The sequence below is a fragment of the Helianthus annuus genome, chromosome 9, assembly GCF_002127325.2.
Source record: "Helianthus annuus cultivar XRQ/B chromosome 9, HanXRQr2.0-SUNRISE, whole genome shotgun sequence".
In the NCBI taxonomy this organism is placed as follows: domain Eukaryota; kingdom Viridiplantae; phylum Streptophyta; class Magnoliopsida; order Asterales; family Asteraceae; genus Helianthus; species Helianthus annuus.
This window is the reverse complement of record NC_035441.2, coordinates 104,684,636-104,700,899: the sequence shown is the minus strand read 5'-3', so window position 1 is coordinate 104,700,899 and position 16,264 is coordinate 104,684,636. Positions and strand designations below refer to the sequence as shown.

The 16,264-nt window shown below is 36.5% G+C and overlaps 2 protein-coding genes across 2 annotated transcripts; both read left to right on the top strand.

The window, feature by feature from the left end:
- Positions 1–3,347: 3,347 nt before the first annotated feature.
- LOC110876077 lies at positions 3,348–4,472 on the top strand. Its single transcript, XM_022124257.1, has 2 exons — positions 3,348–3,845; positions 3,933–4,472. The coding sequence occupies exons 1-2, from the start codon at positions 3,348–3,350 to the stop codon at positions 4,470–4,472; spliced, it is 1,038 nt and encodes a 345-aa protein (XP_021979949.1).
- Positions 4,473–4,602: 130 nt separating this feature from the next.
- Positions 4,603–5,046, top strand: LOC118481759. The gene has a single exon (XM_035976997.1). It carries the CDS (start codon positions 4,603–4,605, stop codon positions 5,044–5,046), a length of 444 nt encoding a protein of 147 aa, XP_035832890.1.
- Positions 5,047–16,264: the final 11,218 nt, after the last annotated feature.

The following is a 16,264-nucleotide window of genomic DNA, read 5'->3' as shown; positions in this document are numbered from 1 at the left end:
ATGCGTCGAAGTAGGAAAGACACGTTAACGCATTGGAAACTTGGGTTACCATTTGAACCACGTAAACTAGCATGTTGAAACTTGTGATATGTATTCATGTTGGATATGAGTTTTTAAAACTATTATGCTATGTATTCAAACTTGTATGCTCGCCAACATTTTTGTTGATTTTATTTTAATACATGTTGCAGGTTGATAAGTTTGGATGCTGAGGAAAACAAGCTAGGATGATGGGTAAAACTCATTCTAGTTAATTAGACAAATTCGAACAATATTTGAGATGTTATGTTATTTTGATACATTCTGTTGATTGTGAATTGTGGTTGATGTTTTTAGACAATTTTATGAAACTTGATTAATCTTTATTTAAACAATTAGTGTTGTGGATTCTCTTGAGCAATCTGATTCGCTTAGTGCCGCACCCCGATGTTTCCACCATCAGTTGGGGTGTGACAGGCGTGGTGGTCGAAAGATGGTGGTCTCTGGTAGTGAAGATGGGTAGTGCATGGTTTTGGTGGTTTATTTGGGTTAGAGAGAGAGAGAGAGAGAGTGTGTGTGTGTGTGTGTGTGTGTGTGTGTGTGTGTGTGTGTGTTTATAAAGGGGTTTTAGATGCAATGGTGTGTGAAATGTCTATATTGCCGTTCATTTAATTGATGTTAACTGACCAAATTAGCTGGCTTTAATTCAAAAGGACATAATATGTTAGAAAAACCAAGAATTTGAACATAATCTCTAATTGTTTTTTTAAGGCATATTTCATAATTCTGATAATACATAAAGGACACAAAGTGTAATTTACTCTAATTGTTTTCATATCGAGTATATGAGCATATATATATATATATATATATATATGATTTTTAAGAGACTTAACTATATATAGATTATTAGAATAACATCTGAACTCGAATATTAATTAAAATTGTACTAGTTCTTGAATTAATTTTTTTTTCACTCGAGTTTATAATACATGCATTACATAACCCAATTTTTATTGAAATAGTTAGGTTATCTAAAAACAAACTTAAGTAGTTATTATAATGTGCATAACATTATAGTCTAGTGGCATCTTATAATTAGGTATTCCTACCAGAGGGGTTTTTCTAGATTTTTAGGTTTTCTTTTGAATTGGTATATAAACATTATAGCCAAGCTGTGGAGATGGATATGATAGGATGGTTCCGCTGGTGACACGAAAATGCTACAGTGATCCTTCAGTAATCCAAATTTGCCGTTAAAAGAAGTCGTTAATTAAGAATTTTATCCTGATACAATGTTTGAGCTATCAAAACATTGTTATTTTGATCACTTAAAATTTTAGAATATTGATCCGAGCTATTTATAATAACACTTGACTTCACATCGTTAATTCTTTGTAAATTCGAAACCCAACTCATGACTTACAAAGAGTTAACGATTTGAAGTCAAGTGTTATTATAAATAGCTCGGATAAATATTCTAAAATTTCCTAGTTGTGTATGGGATGATTAGAGATAGTGGTATGGGTATGGCCATTATTAATTTGTATTCGCCGCAGAAATTGATGGAGAAAAGGGAGTTGTGGGCTGATTTGGGTCGAGCCGTTACGCAAGATGATACATATTGGATTGTCGGGGGTGATTTCAATTGTGTCAGAGATCGTGGTGATCGTAGGAACGCTAATTTTAATGTGGCTGAAACTAATGAGTTTAACGACTTCATAGAGGGAGTGGGTCTTCACGAGTATTTGTTAAGGGGTCGGAAGTTTACATTTGTTACCGGGAATGAATGTAGTTGTATAGACAGGTTGTTTGTTTCGTGGAATTTCCTTAGTTCTTGGCCGAATGCGGAATATCGTGTTCTTGCTAGGGAATGTTCGGATCATAGTCCTCTTGTGGGGGGGAGGGATATTCCACGGTCCTCCCAACCGCCGAGGCGATCCCACCTCGCAGACCGCCACCCAGCAAGCCTGAGTCTGGGGGTAAATCCGCTACCGTAGGGGCATTGGGAACGAGCAAGACTCGAACCCGCCACTTCCGGGTTAGAATGTGGGCTGGTGGCCATTGGGCTGACACCCAATGGTTCATAGTCCCCTTGTGTTGAAAGTTGAGTATAGGAATTTTGGCGTTAAACCGTTCCGAGTATTTAATTCATGGCTTTATCGTAGCGGTTTTGAAGAGTTGGTGGCTAAGGCGTTATCGGATTTCAATGATTATGGGCCGCCTGATGTCAGGCTCATGAAAAAGTTCAAGTATTTGAGGCAAGTCATCTCTAAATGGTTGGACCGAAACAAAGTTGTTGAATGTGAGGAAGAGGAGAACCTGGTGCATCAGGTGAATGTTTTGGACTCGATTATTGAAGACAGAGACTTCTCAGAGGTGGAACGATGGTGTATGAGGAAGCTAAAGCGAGGATTAAAGAAATACAAGCATTCAAAGACAAAGATTTAAGACAAAAAGCTAGAGTTCGTTGGGCTAAGGAAGGTGACGAAAACTCTAGATTTTTTCATGGAATGGTTAATAAAAGAAGAGTGTCGAATTCTTTACCGGGGTTGAATATCAATGGTACATGGGTTACAAAGCCATCGCTCATGAAAAAAGAAGTTCTTCGATTTTTCAAGAATAAGTTTGTTGAAGAAATGCCAGTTCGGCCTTCCTTGATGTGTAATGATTTAAAACACTTGTCAGAGAAGGATGCGGTAGAGGTTATTAGTCCTTTTTCGGAATGAGAAGTTAAAGAGGCGGTGTTTGATTGTGGCAGTGACAAGGCTCCAGGACCTGATGGGTTTAATTTTCGATTTATTAAGAAGTTTTGGTCTTCACTTGCTCCGGATTTTATGTCGATTATGCAGAATTTTTTTGACTCGCGATCTATTAATCGGGGAGTTGGTACTTCTTTTATTACTCTGATCCCTAAAGTTAGCGACCCGGTTGAGCTTGGGGAATATCAACCTATTAATCTTATTGGTGTGGTAAGCAAGGTTATTTCCAAAGTCTTGGCGAATAGAATGAAGAAGGTTATGGGGTCGATTACTTACGAGACACAATCGACTTTTCTCTTTGGAAGATACATTTTGGATGGGCCTTTGATCATTAGCGAGATATTATCTTGGGAGAGGAGTAAAGGTAAAGAATTATTTATGTTTAAAATTGACTTTGAGAAGGCCTACGACAATGTCCTTTGGGAACTTTTGTTGTCCGTGATGCGTCAAATGAAATTTCCCGATTTATGATGCAAGTGGATTCGTGGTATTTTATCTTCGGCTCGTTCATCGGTGCTCGTGAATGGGTCACCTACGTTCTAGTTTGGTTGTGGTAAAGGCCTTCGGCAAGGTGACCCGATATCCCCATTTTTATTTATTATTGTTATGGAGGCTTTTTCGAGTATTATTCGGAAGGCGTGTCTTATTGGCTCCTTTGATGGGGTGAAGATTAAAGATGGTGGACCTTTAATTTCACACTTGTTATATGCGGATGATGCTATGGTTATGGGTCAATGGTCGGAATTTAATTTTCGGGCGTTGAGGAGGACATTGAGGATATTTCATTTATGTTCGGGTCTTCGAATTAACATTCAAAAATCAATCATTTATGGGGTAGGGAAGAGTCTCGAAGAGGTGAAGGTTGAGGCGAATGTGTTGGGTTGTAAACCGGGCGATACTCCTTTCAAGTATTTGGGGATTCAAGTTGGAGCGAATATGAATCGTATAATCAAGTGGGAGCCGGTGGTTAACGTGTTTAAAAAGAGACTGTCGAAATGGAAGGCAAACGTGCTATCTTTAGGTGGAAGGGTGGTTCTTATCAAGTTCGTGTTAGAAAGCCTTCCAACATACTATTTTTCCTTGTATAAAGCCCCGGTGGCCGTGGTGAGTAAATTGGAGTCCATCATTAAACGTTTTCTTTGGGGTGGAAATGATTAAGTTAATAAAGTACATTGGGTTTCTTGGGAGAAGGTTACAAAGGCGAAAAACGATGGTGGTTTGGGTTTAAATAAGTTAGTTACCAGTAACAATGCGCTCCTATTGAAGTGGTTGTGGAGGTATCGAACTGAAAAAGATGATCTTTGGATAAAAGTTATAGATGCGATACATTCCTCGGCTCAAAGATGGGATGAATACCCGTCTAACAAGAAGGGTTCCGGCACTTGGAACCAACTTGTTAGGACTGGATATCGGTTGAAGGTGCAAGGCGTTTCGATTGTTAACATGATCCGGGGAGTGGTGGGTAATGGTACTAATGTAAAGTTTTGGATCGTCCCATGGATTTCAAATCAACCGCTTAAGGTTTTATTCCCGGCTTTATTTCACCTTAAAGGTAATAAATGGTGCATGATTTCCAAAAGGATTGGATTGCAAAGTGACTCTGACGCTATCGCTTGGAATTGGAAGAAGTATCCGAGTTTGGATATCGAGGTCAAAGAGGTTATTGAATGTCATCGATTGATTTCTGGAGTTCGGCTTAATGACAAACCAATGGATTTGGAACAATGGTAGTAATGTTACATACTCACTTAAAGAAACTAGGACTTGGTTGATCGAGGATGAGCCTAGAGACAATGGTAACGAGTTTATATGGTGTAAGTGGATTCCAAACATGTGCAACATCTTTATGTGGCGGGCTAGCATGGATCGGATTCCGACTTTGGGCACACTTAGGAAGAGGAATATTATGGTAGGTGATGGGGGTTGTTACTTGTGTGGTGAAGCGGACGAAAACACGGATCATATTTTTACGGCTTGCAGAATTTCGAATGGGGTGTGGGCCGGTGTGGCTTCGTGGTGCAGGTTACCTTCTTTCTTCCTGTTTTCGATCGATGATATCCAAGGTTACGTAACTCAGATGAACAACTCCAAGACAAAGAAAGAAATAGTATATGGGGTGCTTATTTTGACGGCTTGGCGTATTTGGAAAGCCCGAAATGAGAAGGCTTTTGCTAGTATTGACGCGAATGTGGTTCATATTATGTCTGACGTGAAGGCGTTGGGGTATCTTTGGTATAGGAGTCGATTTAAAGATTGTACGTTAGATTGGAAAGGGTTGTGCAATTTCTTGATTGATATGATGTAAGTTTGTTTGTGCGGTTATCTCTTTCTTAGAGATAGTCCGCGGTTGTTTATTGAAGTATACCTTTAAAAAAAAACCTCTTTGTAAGTTCCAGGTTAAACTTCAATATAACGAATAGCTAAATATGCTCAATATAAAGAAATAAATAATTTGTTTGACGTCATAATTAAGGAAACATAATTTTGAATTCAAACATAAAATTTTTCATGTTTTAAGTTATTACCTACCTATAAGGGTGGAACGACCGCCTTAGGTGACCCTTTCGGTGATGTTGTTTACCGATCGGTGAGACGTGCCCTTCATAATTTCAGTGAGTGGTGAATGGGTGGCACGGTGACTAGTGACCGAATGAAAAGATCCGTTGCATGTTACCGTTGCGATTTGGAAACCAGCCGTTATATCATTTAAATAAAATAAAAAAAATTACAACTTTTCTTTATAAACACCACCACTTTTCACTTCTTTTCTCAATCCAAACTTCTATCAACCAAATCCTTTCTTTCACATTCCAAAAATCTAACCCTATTTTCTAAAAAATGGCGGATGACATACCGCAATTCATTCCATTAGATATTAGTGAAGAAGATGATTCTTCCCCAAGCGATAGTAGCTTAATTTTTTCCAAAATCTTATTGAGGAAGCCACTGCACTAAAAGACATAGGTACTTCTAGAAAAAAAGAAAGTTGTTCGTCGAGATGGAGAGAAAAGCCACGAAACCCTTATGGCAGATTATTTTGTCGAGGAGCCCAAATTCAACGAAGAAGTTTTTCGTCATAGGTTTCGTATGTCGAAAAGGTTGTTTTTAAAAACTGTGAGTGACGTGCAAGTGAATAACTCGTAGTTTCAAAAGGGCGTGGACGGGATAATGAAGAAGAGTTTTACACCGTTGCAAAAAGTTACATCGACGATTAAACAACTTACAACCGGTAACCCTCCAGACGAGAACAACGAGTATTTAAATATGACCGAAAGGACTTCCCGTGAGTGTCTAGAATATTTTTGCAAAACAGTATGTAATTTATACGATTCTGAGTTACGTAGACCAACAAGCTACGACGTTGCAATTTTATACCAAGCTCATGAGGAGAAACATCACATTCCTTGGATGTTGGGTTGTCTTGATTGTACACATTGTGTTTGGAGAATGTGTCCAATAGAGTTGCGGGGCCAATATATGAGGGGGGATTACAGGTACCTGACAATTATGCTCGAAGCGGTGGGCTCTCAAGATTTGTGGGTTTGGAATGCTTTTTGTGGTCCACCGGGTTCACAAAACGACATCAACGTGCTCCAACAATCTCTGTTATTTCTCACTCAACGAAATGGAACTGCACCAAAATGCCCATTTTACGTGAACAACCATTTGTACAAGCGTGGATACTACCTTACCAATGGAATCCACCCTACTTGGTCCGTGTTTGTGAAATCATTTTCGTATCCTCACATTGTGAAAGAAAAGAAGTTCAAGAGGCAACACGGGGGGACAAGAAAAGATGTGGAACGGGCTTTTGTTGTTTTAAAGTCAAAATGAGGTATACTTAATCCACCAATGTGTGCTATGAGTGTAAAAAAGATTAGGTATGTTGTATATGCGTGCATTATTATACATGACATGATTCTAAAAGAGGACGTAAATGCGATTGCACAAATACATATTGGGATCCTCCAGTCGAGCCCGTTTTCGATGATACTAATTATAACGAGCTCAGTGATGAAGATACACATTGGAGACTAAAATATGATCTCGTGGAGCATCTTGGAGAACAAGATTTACCCTACCTTTTGACGGATTCCGACGACGAATAGTTCAATTAGTTTTAATTTTAAAATGTCTTTTACATTTTAGTGTCATTTTATTTATTTTATTTTAACGTGTTGTCTTCTATTTATATTAATGTAATTTTATTTATTTTAATTTTATGTAGTGTCTTTTTTTAATTAAATGTAATTTTATTTTGTTTAAAATATGTTTTATTTATTAATGCATAATTTATAGAAATACAAAAAAAAACAGAAATGGACTCCCCATGTGTTTGATCACACCCAGCGTTTGAGTGCAAAATGTGAAGTGGAGATGAGAGTTGATATGACATGTGTTGATTGGCTAGGTGAAGAGCTTACCACTCCCCTATTTAAGCACCCTAAGTGACGTATCTATATCTATATCTCTAATAAAGCAAACCATTGGGGGACACATGTCACCCAATGGTTGAAGCCAACTAAGCAGCCACATAAGCAATGATGTGGCATATGTCAGATAATTGGACAAGTGGCATTCCTCATAGGCCAGGATTGGAGAACTTCTTTTATACGTTTTCTTTCTCATTCTCTCTCATCTCTCATCATTCAATTCCTTTACCCTCTCTCTCTCTCTCTCTCTCTCAATCTTCAATCGCCATCTAAATGAAACCCTAGATCAAAATTCGTCTGCCTCTTTATCACTCTCAATCCTGTCTGACAACCTTCAATCGATCTTCAAGACGTAATACTCTACCATTGACGGTAATGTTTGATTCTGTTCATCATCTTATTGTTCGATTCAGTTTGAATGGTTTGCTGTACTTTGTACTTTGATTAACAGGTGCAAGATCGATGGACGATGTACTACCGTAGCTGATGCTAGGTTTTGTTCATCATTCCCGATTTTGTTTATACAATCCGTTTTGGTATGGATAATCTTACTTAATTTTGTTCGATTCATATGTTAAATGGTTTCTTATATGGTTTGGATCCGTATCAAGATTTGCTCCCTATCACCTTCTTCATTCTGATTTCAACCCAAATAGCAGGTACCCATCTTTAATTTCGGTAAATTGGTTACAGTTTTTTCTTCAATAATGTTTTCTTTCATTTTGTGAGGCTCTAGCCGAGATGTTTATGTCTTTTAATTTGTTTTCACATGGCAAGCGGTTTTGTTTGTGTTTAACCTGAGATGATTTTGAGATTATAGGTTGTGTGTGTAGATTGTTAACATTTCTGAACCTCAGAGTTTATATATGATGATGAGTTTCATTGACTTTGTTCCTATTTTAGTCGATTTGTTGACGGATGAAGCAATGGTCGGTCAATTTGTAGACTTATGGTATTGTAGCCGAGATGATAAGTTGTTTGACTTTCTTTCAACATGGTAGCTGTGATTTTCTATTTTCGGCCTCATACTATGGCGATTCTGATTTGTTTGTGGTGGTGGCAGCGTTGATGCGGTCGTCGGACTGATTATTCACCGGTGATTCTTTATCGGCTTTTTATTACAAGTGCGTGTGTTATTCTTTGTGTTTGGCGGTTGTCATTGGCGGTTGTTAGGTGTTTGACATGTTGCTATACCAGAAGAAGATGACGATATGTTCTACACCGTCGCGCTCCTGAACTCTGCTGGACCCGCCGTTGATCCAAGTGTTATCGACAAACAAAATAATAGGATCTTAGAATTTTGTGACAAAGCTAGGATTAACATCAAACAGTACTTACCACATTACACAAAGAAAGTAGATTGGATGAAGCATTTTGGCGCGAAATGGAGTGTGTTTAAGGAGATGAAAGATAGGTTTGATCCAAAAATGATATTATCTCCGAGGCAGAATTTTTAACTCATAAGTTTTTCTTTGTTTAATTGCTTAATTATGTTATTGTAGGAATAATAGACATACAGATGTTGTGTGTTTAAGGAGATGAAAGATCGGTTTGATCCAAAAATGATATTATGTACCTTTTATTATTAAAAACTAAATTTTCCTAACCGGGATGTTCCCGGGTGATAGCCTAGAAATGGTGAACATACGTCAACTGGACCGCGTAGGGGAAAACGAAGGAACAGGGCTTTGGTTGGCGTTAGATGAAGTTATGGACCCACAAAACTTGGGTGCTATAGTCAGGCCAGCGTGCTTTTTGGTGCATCGGGGGTTGTAATTTGCGCAAAGAATTCCACATCGCTTAGTGGGGTTGTAAGTAAAGTGAGTTCCGGTTCACTTGAGCTAACCGAACTTCCGTCGTGTAAGAACATGATGCAGTTTTTGGTTTCTTCAGCTTAAAACGGTTGGAGGGTTCTCAGTGGTTCGGTTTCGTCACTAGCCGTGGATATAAACGAGGGTGTTAAGACCTTCATTGCAAATTTGAACACACAGCTTTCTGGTAAACTATTAATATTTTTAATGAATTTATGCACAAATCTTGATAGAATTTAGGTAAAGTTTTTTTTTTTTTTTTTGTGTGTGTTTATATTGAATGGCTGGAAGCTGGGAAGTTACAAAGGATTGTTCTTGTGATTGTGAGCAAGGCCACTACTGAAGTACTTGAAAGGTGGAATTTCAGTATAGAGACTGATAAAGAAGTTGTTGAAAAAGGGTTAGATATTGTTGGAACCTTTGATTAATATATCGGATACATTGATTTTGTATTGATTCAATGTTTGTTGGTTTGCAGAGTTTCAATAGAGAAGAGTGATAAGGAAATCATGAGGGAGATTCAAGCTATCATGAGACAGATTGCATCCAGCATCACTTACTTGCCATGGTAACATCGAAATTGCATTCTTTCGATACCAAGGTAACATCGAAACACCATTCACAAAGAAAAGGTGTATAAGTTTTATATGTTAAATAGTATAATGTAATCAACTATGAAAAGGTGTATAGGTTATTAAAACAGGTTAGGTGTCATCATGAACTGCAAATGTAACAAGATATTGTTTTATTCATGATGCAGATTCGCAAGGTTGACACTTTAGTGTCTAACAAGAATGATGAATGGGATGAGCAGTAATTAGTAAAAGATGTGGTTTTTTACTTTTTACTCTAAAACTTTGGTTACTGTTGTTTGTTGTTGGTTCCCAAAGATTGTGATGTGAATCATTTTGATTCACATTTTCTGTAAGCTGCTTTAGATATATGAAATATAAATATGGGGTATATTAACCAAAATTTTGATCTCAAGTTTATCAAACGACATGAATATAATGTATTAAGTAACATCTTTTAATTTATTTATGGGTAGGTTGATTTAGACAATGTTTATTTCGAACTACGGGTCCCACTCTAGAATCCACTTATACATAACATCTTTTAATTATTAAATGCTAAGTTTTTGAATTTTTGAGGTACATTATGAGAAAAAAAAAATAAAGATCAAGCATGATATTATGATGTTCAAACACAATGGCATGATATAAGGGGTTGTAGATGTGTTTTTCGGATTTTCTTTGAGCATGACAACTTTGAGGTAATCACATAATATAGAACTGAGTTTGACCTTTTGAAGATAAAAAATATTGTTGATTTTATTTAGGATGGATGGGTTATTTAATCGTCTAAATCTATATACGAGAAAGGAAATGTAGGTTATATAAAGGATTTTTTGTTAAACATTCTTATATTGAGATCTCATTATCAATTAAAAAAGGAATTAGCTTTACATGAAAACTTTGAATAAATATGGAGGCAAAGTTGGGGTACTTATGAGACCTAACTAAAAATTTGTTGTGGGGAAGGGAAAGAGGATACTAAAGATGTTCAAAGTGTTGTTTATGTACTTTTGTTTATTGTAAATTAAATTTTCCTAGCACGGGAAGTTCCCGGGTGAATACACATGGAGACAAAGTTAGGATACTGATGAAACAAAACAAATAATTTTTTATGAGAAGGCAAAGAAGATACTAATGAGTTTGAAAATGTTGTTTATGTACCTTTTATTATTGAAAACTAAATTTTCCTAACCCTGGATTTTCCAAACCGAAATCGTTTTCATACTGTTTTATCTTTAATTTTATTTTAAAATATATGACATTATATAACCCTACAAAAAGCAACTTGAGTTACCTCTCTAAAATGAAAAGTTGCGACTTTTAAAAAACCACACATACATACCCCTTTGTTTAATATTAACGGTCACCACTCAAACTTATTTAACAGATGCGTCTCCTACCACATTAATTGCCACCTTTTCGCCACCTTGAACAACTATATATATATATATATATATATGTAATAATTGAAAAAAAATATGCATATCACAAAAAAACGATCCATTGCGGTTGTAGCCATGCATCGTCAATACACAACCAATGCCGGTTCGATTCCTATGCATACCGTTATGCTTTTTCCCTTCCTTTTAAAGTTTTCCTCCCAAATATTAAATGCCGCATCACATTTTCAGATTACACAAAACGATGCTGATTCCCAAATCTGCATGTTCTTTCATAATTTCAAATCCCTTTCTTAACCCCTGCCTCAGACTCCATTCATAAATCCAAAAACAACCCACCAACCATTTCCATTCATATTTCCAAATCCCTTTCTGCCCCCTTCATTTTTCTGTATCAGAAATTGAACCATTTGTTGATCGTCCCACACTCCTCCAGTTGTCACCACCGCCGCAATCGTCCGGGAACAAACGTTTTATGATTCTCTCATGGCCCGAGTCTCTTTCTCTTTCGTTCTTCCAGTGTATCTAATCGTCCCTCACTCCTTTTTCCCAGATTTAACACCGTTCTTTTAATTATTCCATCCGAAGTTTCGATTCCAGTATGTATTCACTCCCAATGTTTTTTTTTTCATAGTAGTAATCCAAAAAATGTTAATACCAGTGCGCAATTATATGGTATAAAAAACACATGTTCTTTCATATTGTTTGTTGATTTTTTTGTTGCAATTGTTATTAACAGTGCACTTTTGCGGTTTCTTCGTTTCCTTTTGCTTTACTACATTCCCTATTTGTATTGTATAAGCCATTTTTACAATTCCTTACGGATTTTTTCTGTTGCAATTGTCGTTAAGAGTGCGCTTATTCCTTTCTATTTTATTTGTGGAATCTGAATAATACAATTGCATATTCACGTTAATCTAAAGTATGTTTATGGTCTTTGTTTGTACAATATTTGCAACACATAGGGTTTAAAATTTTGGGTGATGTCAAATTGTCTCGGATTTGGTTAACGTTTTCTTTTTCTTATTGGTAATCCCCTAATATATTTGCGATCGCATATGCATGGAACATGGTTCTCAAAAAAATTAACCTGATTTTTTTTTTTCAAAACTGACCATGTTATCCATTTTGTCATCACAAATGTGGATTAAAATGCAATAAAAACATAATTTATAAAAGCGTATATGTCTATATTAATATACATGACAAATGTGACAATACGGACAGTTAAGTAATGGTTAAAAATGTATTTCTATTAAATCTATTAATTTATTGAGATGATTTCCTTTTCGAAAAGAATTTTTGCACTAACTTAACAACGCTTGCATCTCATGAACCGACATTAACGACATTTATAATCAATATTCCGCCGCAACGCGCGGGTTATCGTCAACTCCTATGAATATATTTCGCAACCCAAATGAGTTGAAGCTATGATCAAAGTTGATTGTTGTTACTCAAGCACGATAAATGCTATTTTGTATTGATTTTGTTATTATATAATGCCTTTTCAGGTGCACTTTTAGTATCAAGTTGGATACAAATGATAACACTTGTTGGTTTTAATAAGTATTGAAAATTCAGCCTTTCACCTATTGGAGTTTCCTTTGTACTTTTGCAGTGAAAATTTGGTCCAAAATATAATTTTGGTTTGAAAGTAGTTTTTATATCACAGAGGAAGGTCATGGTAAATATAGTTAGTTATCGACTACCCCTGAACAATTTTTTTTAACCCGCACTACCCCTCAACTTCTCTTCTAGATTCGTAATATGATTATTATTGTATCTTATTAAGATTTTAGTAGTACCTAACTTGCTCTGATTTTGTGAAGCTAAGGGACGATATTCAAGAGTAAGTACGTATATTGGTGGTGGGTGTCGGACTGCAGGTGGGTTAGGCTGTGAACTTCTCAAATGTAGCATACAAGGAAGTTTTTTCCGGCATTTGAATAGTTTTCTGTTTTTTTCTTCCAATGTATGTATTTGTACAGAACATTTCATTTCAAAGTAAATAATATGGTTTTGGTTGAAGCTCGCGTATTACGCGGGCATTAAACTAGTGTTAGAATAAGACATAATTACACATTTGATATTAAGCAATAATATAATATTAACTTTATATTTCATTTTGTTAACGGAGTATTATAATATTGATATTTTTGTAGACTAATGTTCATATAATGGTATCTATTTTATACATTTCATTTTATTAACGGAGAATGATGGAGGCTATAAAAGAAGATGTCTTTGTATGGATTAGTAATCGGTTGAAGCTGCCCATGCTCGACTGGGATAATTAGGTGTCATTTGATGTCTCGAGTCTGTTGTAATTTTTCTGCTTTCTGTTCGTTTTGTTCTGTTTTCCCCAGCCCCTTGCCGGGCTTTATATATTTATATATTTAGTGTGTTTACCGTTCAAAAAAAATTTATACATTTTATAAAAAAATCATTTTTTAATTAAAAACCTCGTATCTTTTATCTCAGTCAATCAAATGAACAACCTTAGTTACTTATGTTATGAACTTTACGCGCAATAGCCATACTGAATTTCACACTCTCTCGCATATATTGTTAAATATATAGGTAACGAATACATACGTAGGGAATGTATATGACATGTTACCGAAGTGTGCATGTAATGAAAAGAATGTGGCATCATCACTAACAAATTTAGTAGAATTTTTATATATGACAAACGAGTCATACTTTGTGCATAAAAAATGACATACAAGTTAATAAAGACAAGGTTAGTAACTGTGCATAAAAAATGACATACAAGTTAATAAAGACAAGGTTAGTAACATTTAGCGGTAAGACCGTGGGGTATGATGGGGCGGGGGTGCTTTGCTGGGCTGACCCACATTGAAGACGGTATGGTGGGGCGGGGTGTTGGTGCATGCGTCTGTCGACTTCGTCTTGTATCGAGTCTTGTATGTAAATAGTTTGATCAGGGAACGTAGTTCGAGATAGAGTTAATTCCGCATGAAAAAGTAATTTCGCATGAATGGACCAAACTGGTAATTCCGGACGGAATTAGATTCTGCATGGAATTCTAATTCCGCATGGAACCCATTCAAACGAAATTAACTGCCTATAAATAGGCATGTTCATGCGAAATCATTAAGAATTCCGGTCAGTGTAACGAAGTGCTGCCGAAGTGCCGACTCATTGTAATTTGTCATTATATCAATCAGAAAGGCAGTTTATTAGTGTATATAGCTGAATTGACCTTGCTTCGTCTGTTTCCGCCTTTCGTTTCAAGGATTAACTCTTCTGATCGACTCGTTTGGGTTCGAAAACGATCCTACAAGTGGTATCAGAGCTCAGGAGGAGGAGTTCTGTCAATTTCAGCTTGATTTTCTTTCTTCTACACCTTCTTTTCTGATTTGAACAAGTTTCCACGGTTAAAATGATCTGAATTTCACATATTACAAGCAAAACAGTGTTTTAATGAATCCTTGAAAGAATTGGACCATAATTCAATCTAAAACTGAAAAATTTTGTAATTCCGCTTGAAATTTTGCTCGAAAATGATGACATCATCTAATTCCGTTTGAAATTGTTCTTTAATTTCGCACGGAATCATTCTGTTTGTCTAATTTCATTTGAAAGAGAAGCTAATTCCGCACGGAATTAGTATTTCCATTTGAACTCATTCAAACGATATTATAATTTCGTTTCAACGTCTTAATTTCATGTGAAATCTGAGTAATTCCGCACGGAATTACCTGATTCCGTTTGAACGTTACTAATTCCGTTTGAAAGACTTGTTTCAGGTTAATCTCGCTCGAAAGGAATTTCGTGTGAAGGGTAATTTCGTTTGAAAGGACTGTTTGAGGAATTTTTGAAAACCGAAACATGGAAGAGGAATTTTATAACGCTTTTGCTACCCCGATTACAGTTACTCAGCAGACAATGTTGGAAAACGAAACTCGCACGATGCAAAAACCACCTAAGCTCATGAACATCGAGGAGTATAAGGGTTGGGAAGAACGTTTTGAGAACTGGGTGCAAGCAAACTATCTAGATGCTTGGGAATGCATTGAAACGAAATACGCTAGACCAACAAATGATGATGAAGAGGTGATTGCTATCAAAGATCTCAGTGCCGAGGAGAAAAAGAAATATAAAAACGAAAAGATGATGATCAGTTTACTGCAACAAGCAGTTAAAGAGGATATCTTGGTCTTACTGCAACACACTGGGAGTGTATATTCGATTTGGAAAGCATTACGATCTAAGTTTGTTGGAAGCCAAAAAATGATCAAAAACAAGAAATCGCTTCTGAAAAAAGAGTTTGATTTATTCCGTGGTTTGAAAAATGAAAGCACAAAGCAGATAATTGAAAGATACTGCAATCTGTTGGTAAACATGAAGAGGGTTAGCATCAACAAAGATAATGAAGAGTTGATTGAAAAACTGGCTGATGCATTGCCACATGAGACTTGGGGAACATACTTGATGATGCTAAGAAACTAGAAAGGATTCAACAGTCTAACATTGAGCAAATTTATTGAGAAGCTAGAAGCACAGGAAATGGAACAAATTAAGATTTCAAGAATGAAAGTGTTTGATGGTGAACAAGACATCGGTATGTACTACAAAGCAGGGCTGAATGATAAAACCAACATGTCACCGAAAGTTGAAACCGCATTCAACACAAAGAGTTCATCAGGTGGTTCGTCTAAAGGATCAAGCAGCAAAACGAGTTTCTCATCATATCCATCATTTGATCCGAATTTGGAAACTACAAAGAATGGCAGGAAGTTACAGTGCAACATTGTTTTGAATCTTGAGGATGATCAAGATTATACAGAAGAAGTTGCAAAAAGTCATATGTCTTTGTTGGGGACTGTTTTAGAATCATATGGAAGTTTTATTGCAGGTCGGATCGGGAATCCAATGCTGACTAAGGAGGATTACGATCAGATCGATGTTGAAGAAATGGAGCTAATGGATATAAAATGGTGTTTGGCTAGTGTGTTGAGGAGAGCTGAGAAATTCAAGCAGATCACAGGAAGAGATGATCTCCGTGAGGCTAATGTTTCTACTTTAGGTTTTGATAAGTCTAAAGTCATTTGTTTTCGTTGCAGGGAAAAAGGACACTTTAAGAGGGAGTGCATCAATCGCGAAGCAAGTGGAGCGCAAAATCCGTTCAACAACAATGATTACTATCGGAAGGCGATCTACCATCAAGTTGCTCAACAACCAAATCAACAAGAATCACAAATGGCTCATGGAAGAAAGGTGATTGAAGAATCTTCAAAGAGAGCTTGTATGGTGAATCAAGATGAAAAGAAGTCA

Excerpts from the sequence above, each read along its gene's own strand:
- LOC110876077 (XM_022124257.1), top strand. The coding sequence starts at position 3,348 with ATGGAGGCTTTTTCGAGTATTATTCGGAAGGCGTGTCTTATTGGCTCC. Across the intron at positions 3,846-3,932 it reads ATAAAGCCCCGGTGGCCGTG|GTTACAAAGGCGAAAAACGA; the intron begins GTGAGTAAATTG and ends TCTTGGGAGAAG.
- LOC118481759 (XM_035976997.1), top strand. The coding sequence starts at position 4,603 with ATGGATCGGATTCCGACTTTGGGCACACTTAGGAAGAGGAATATTATG.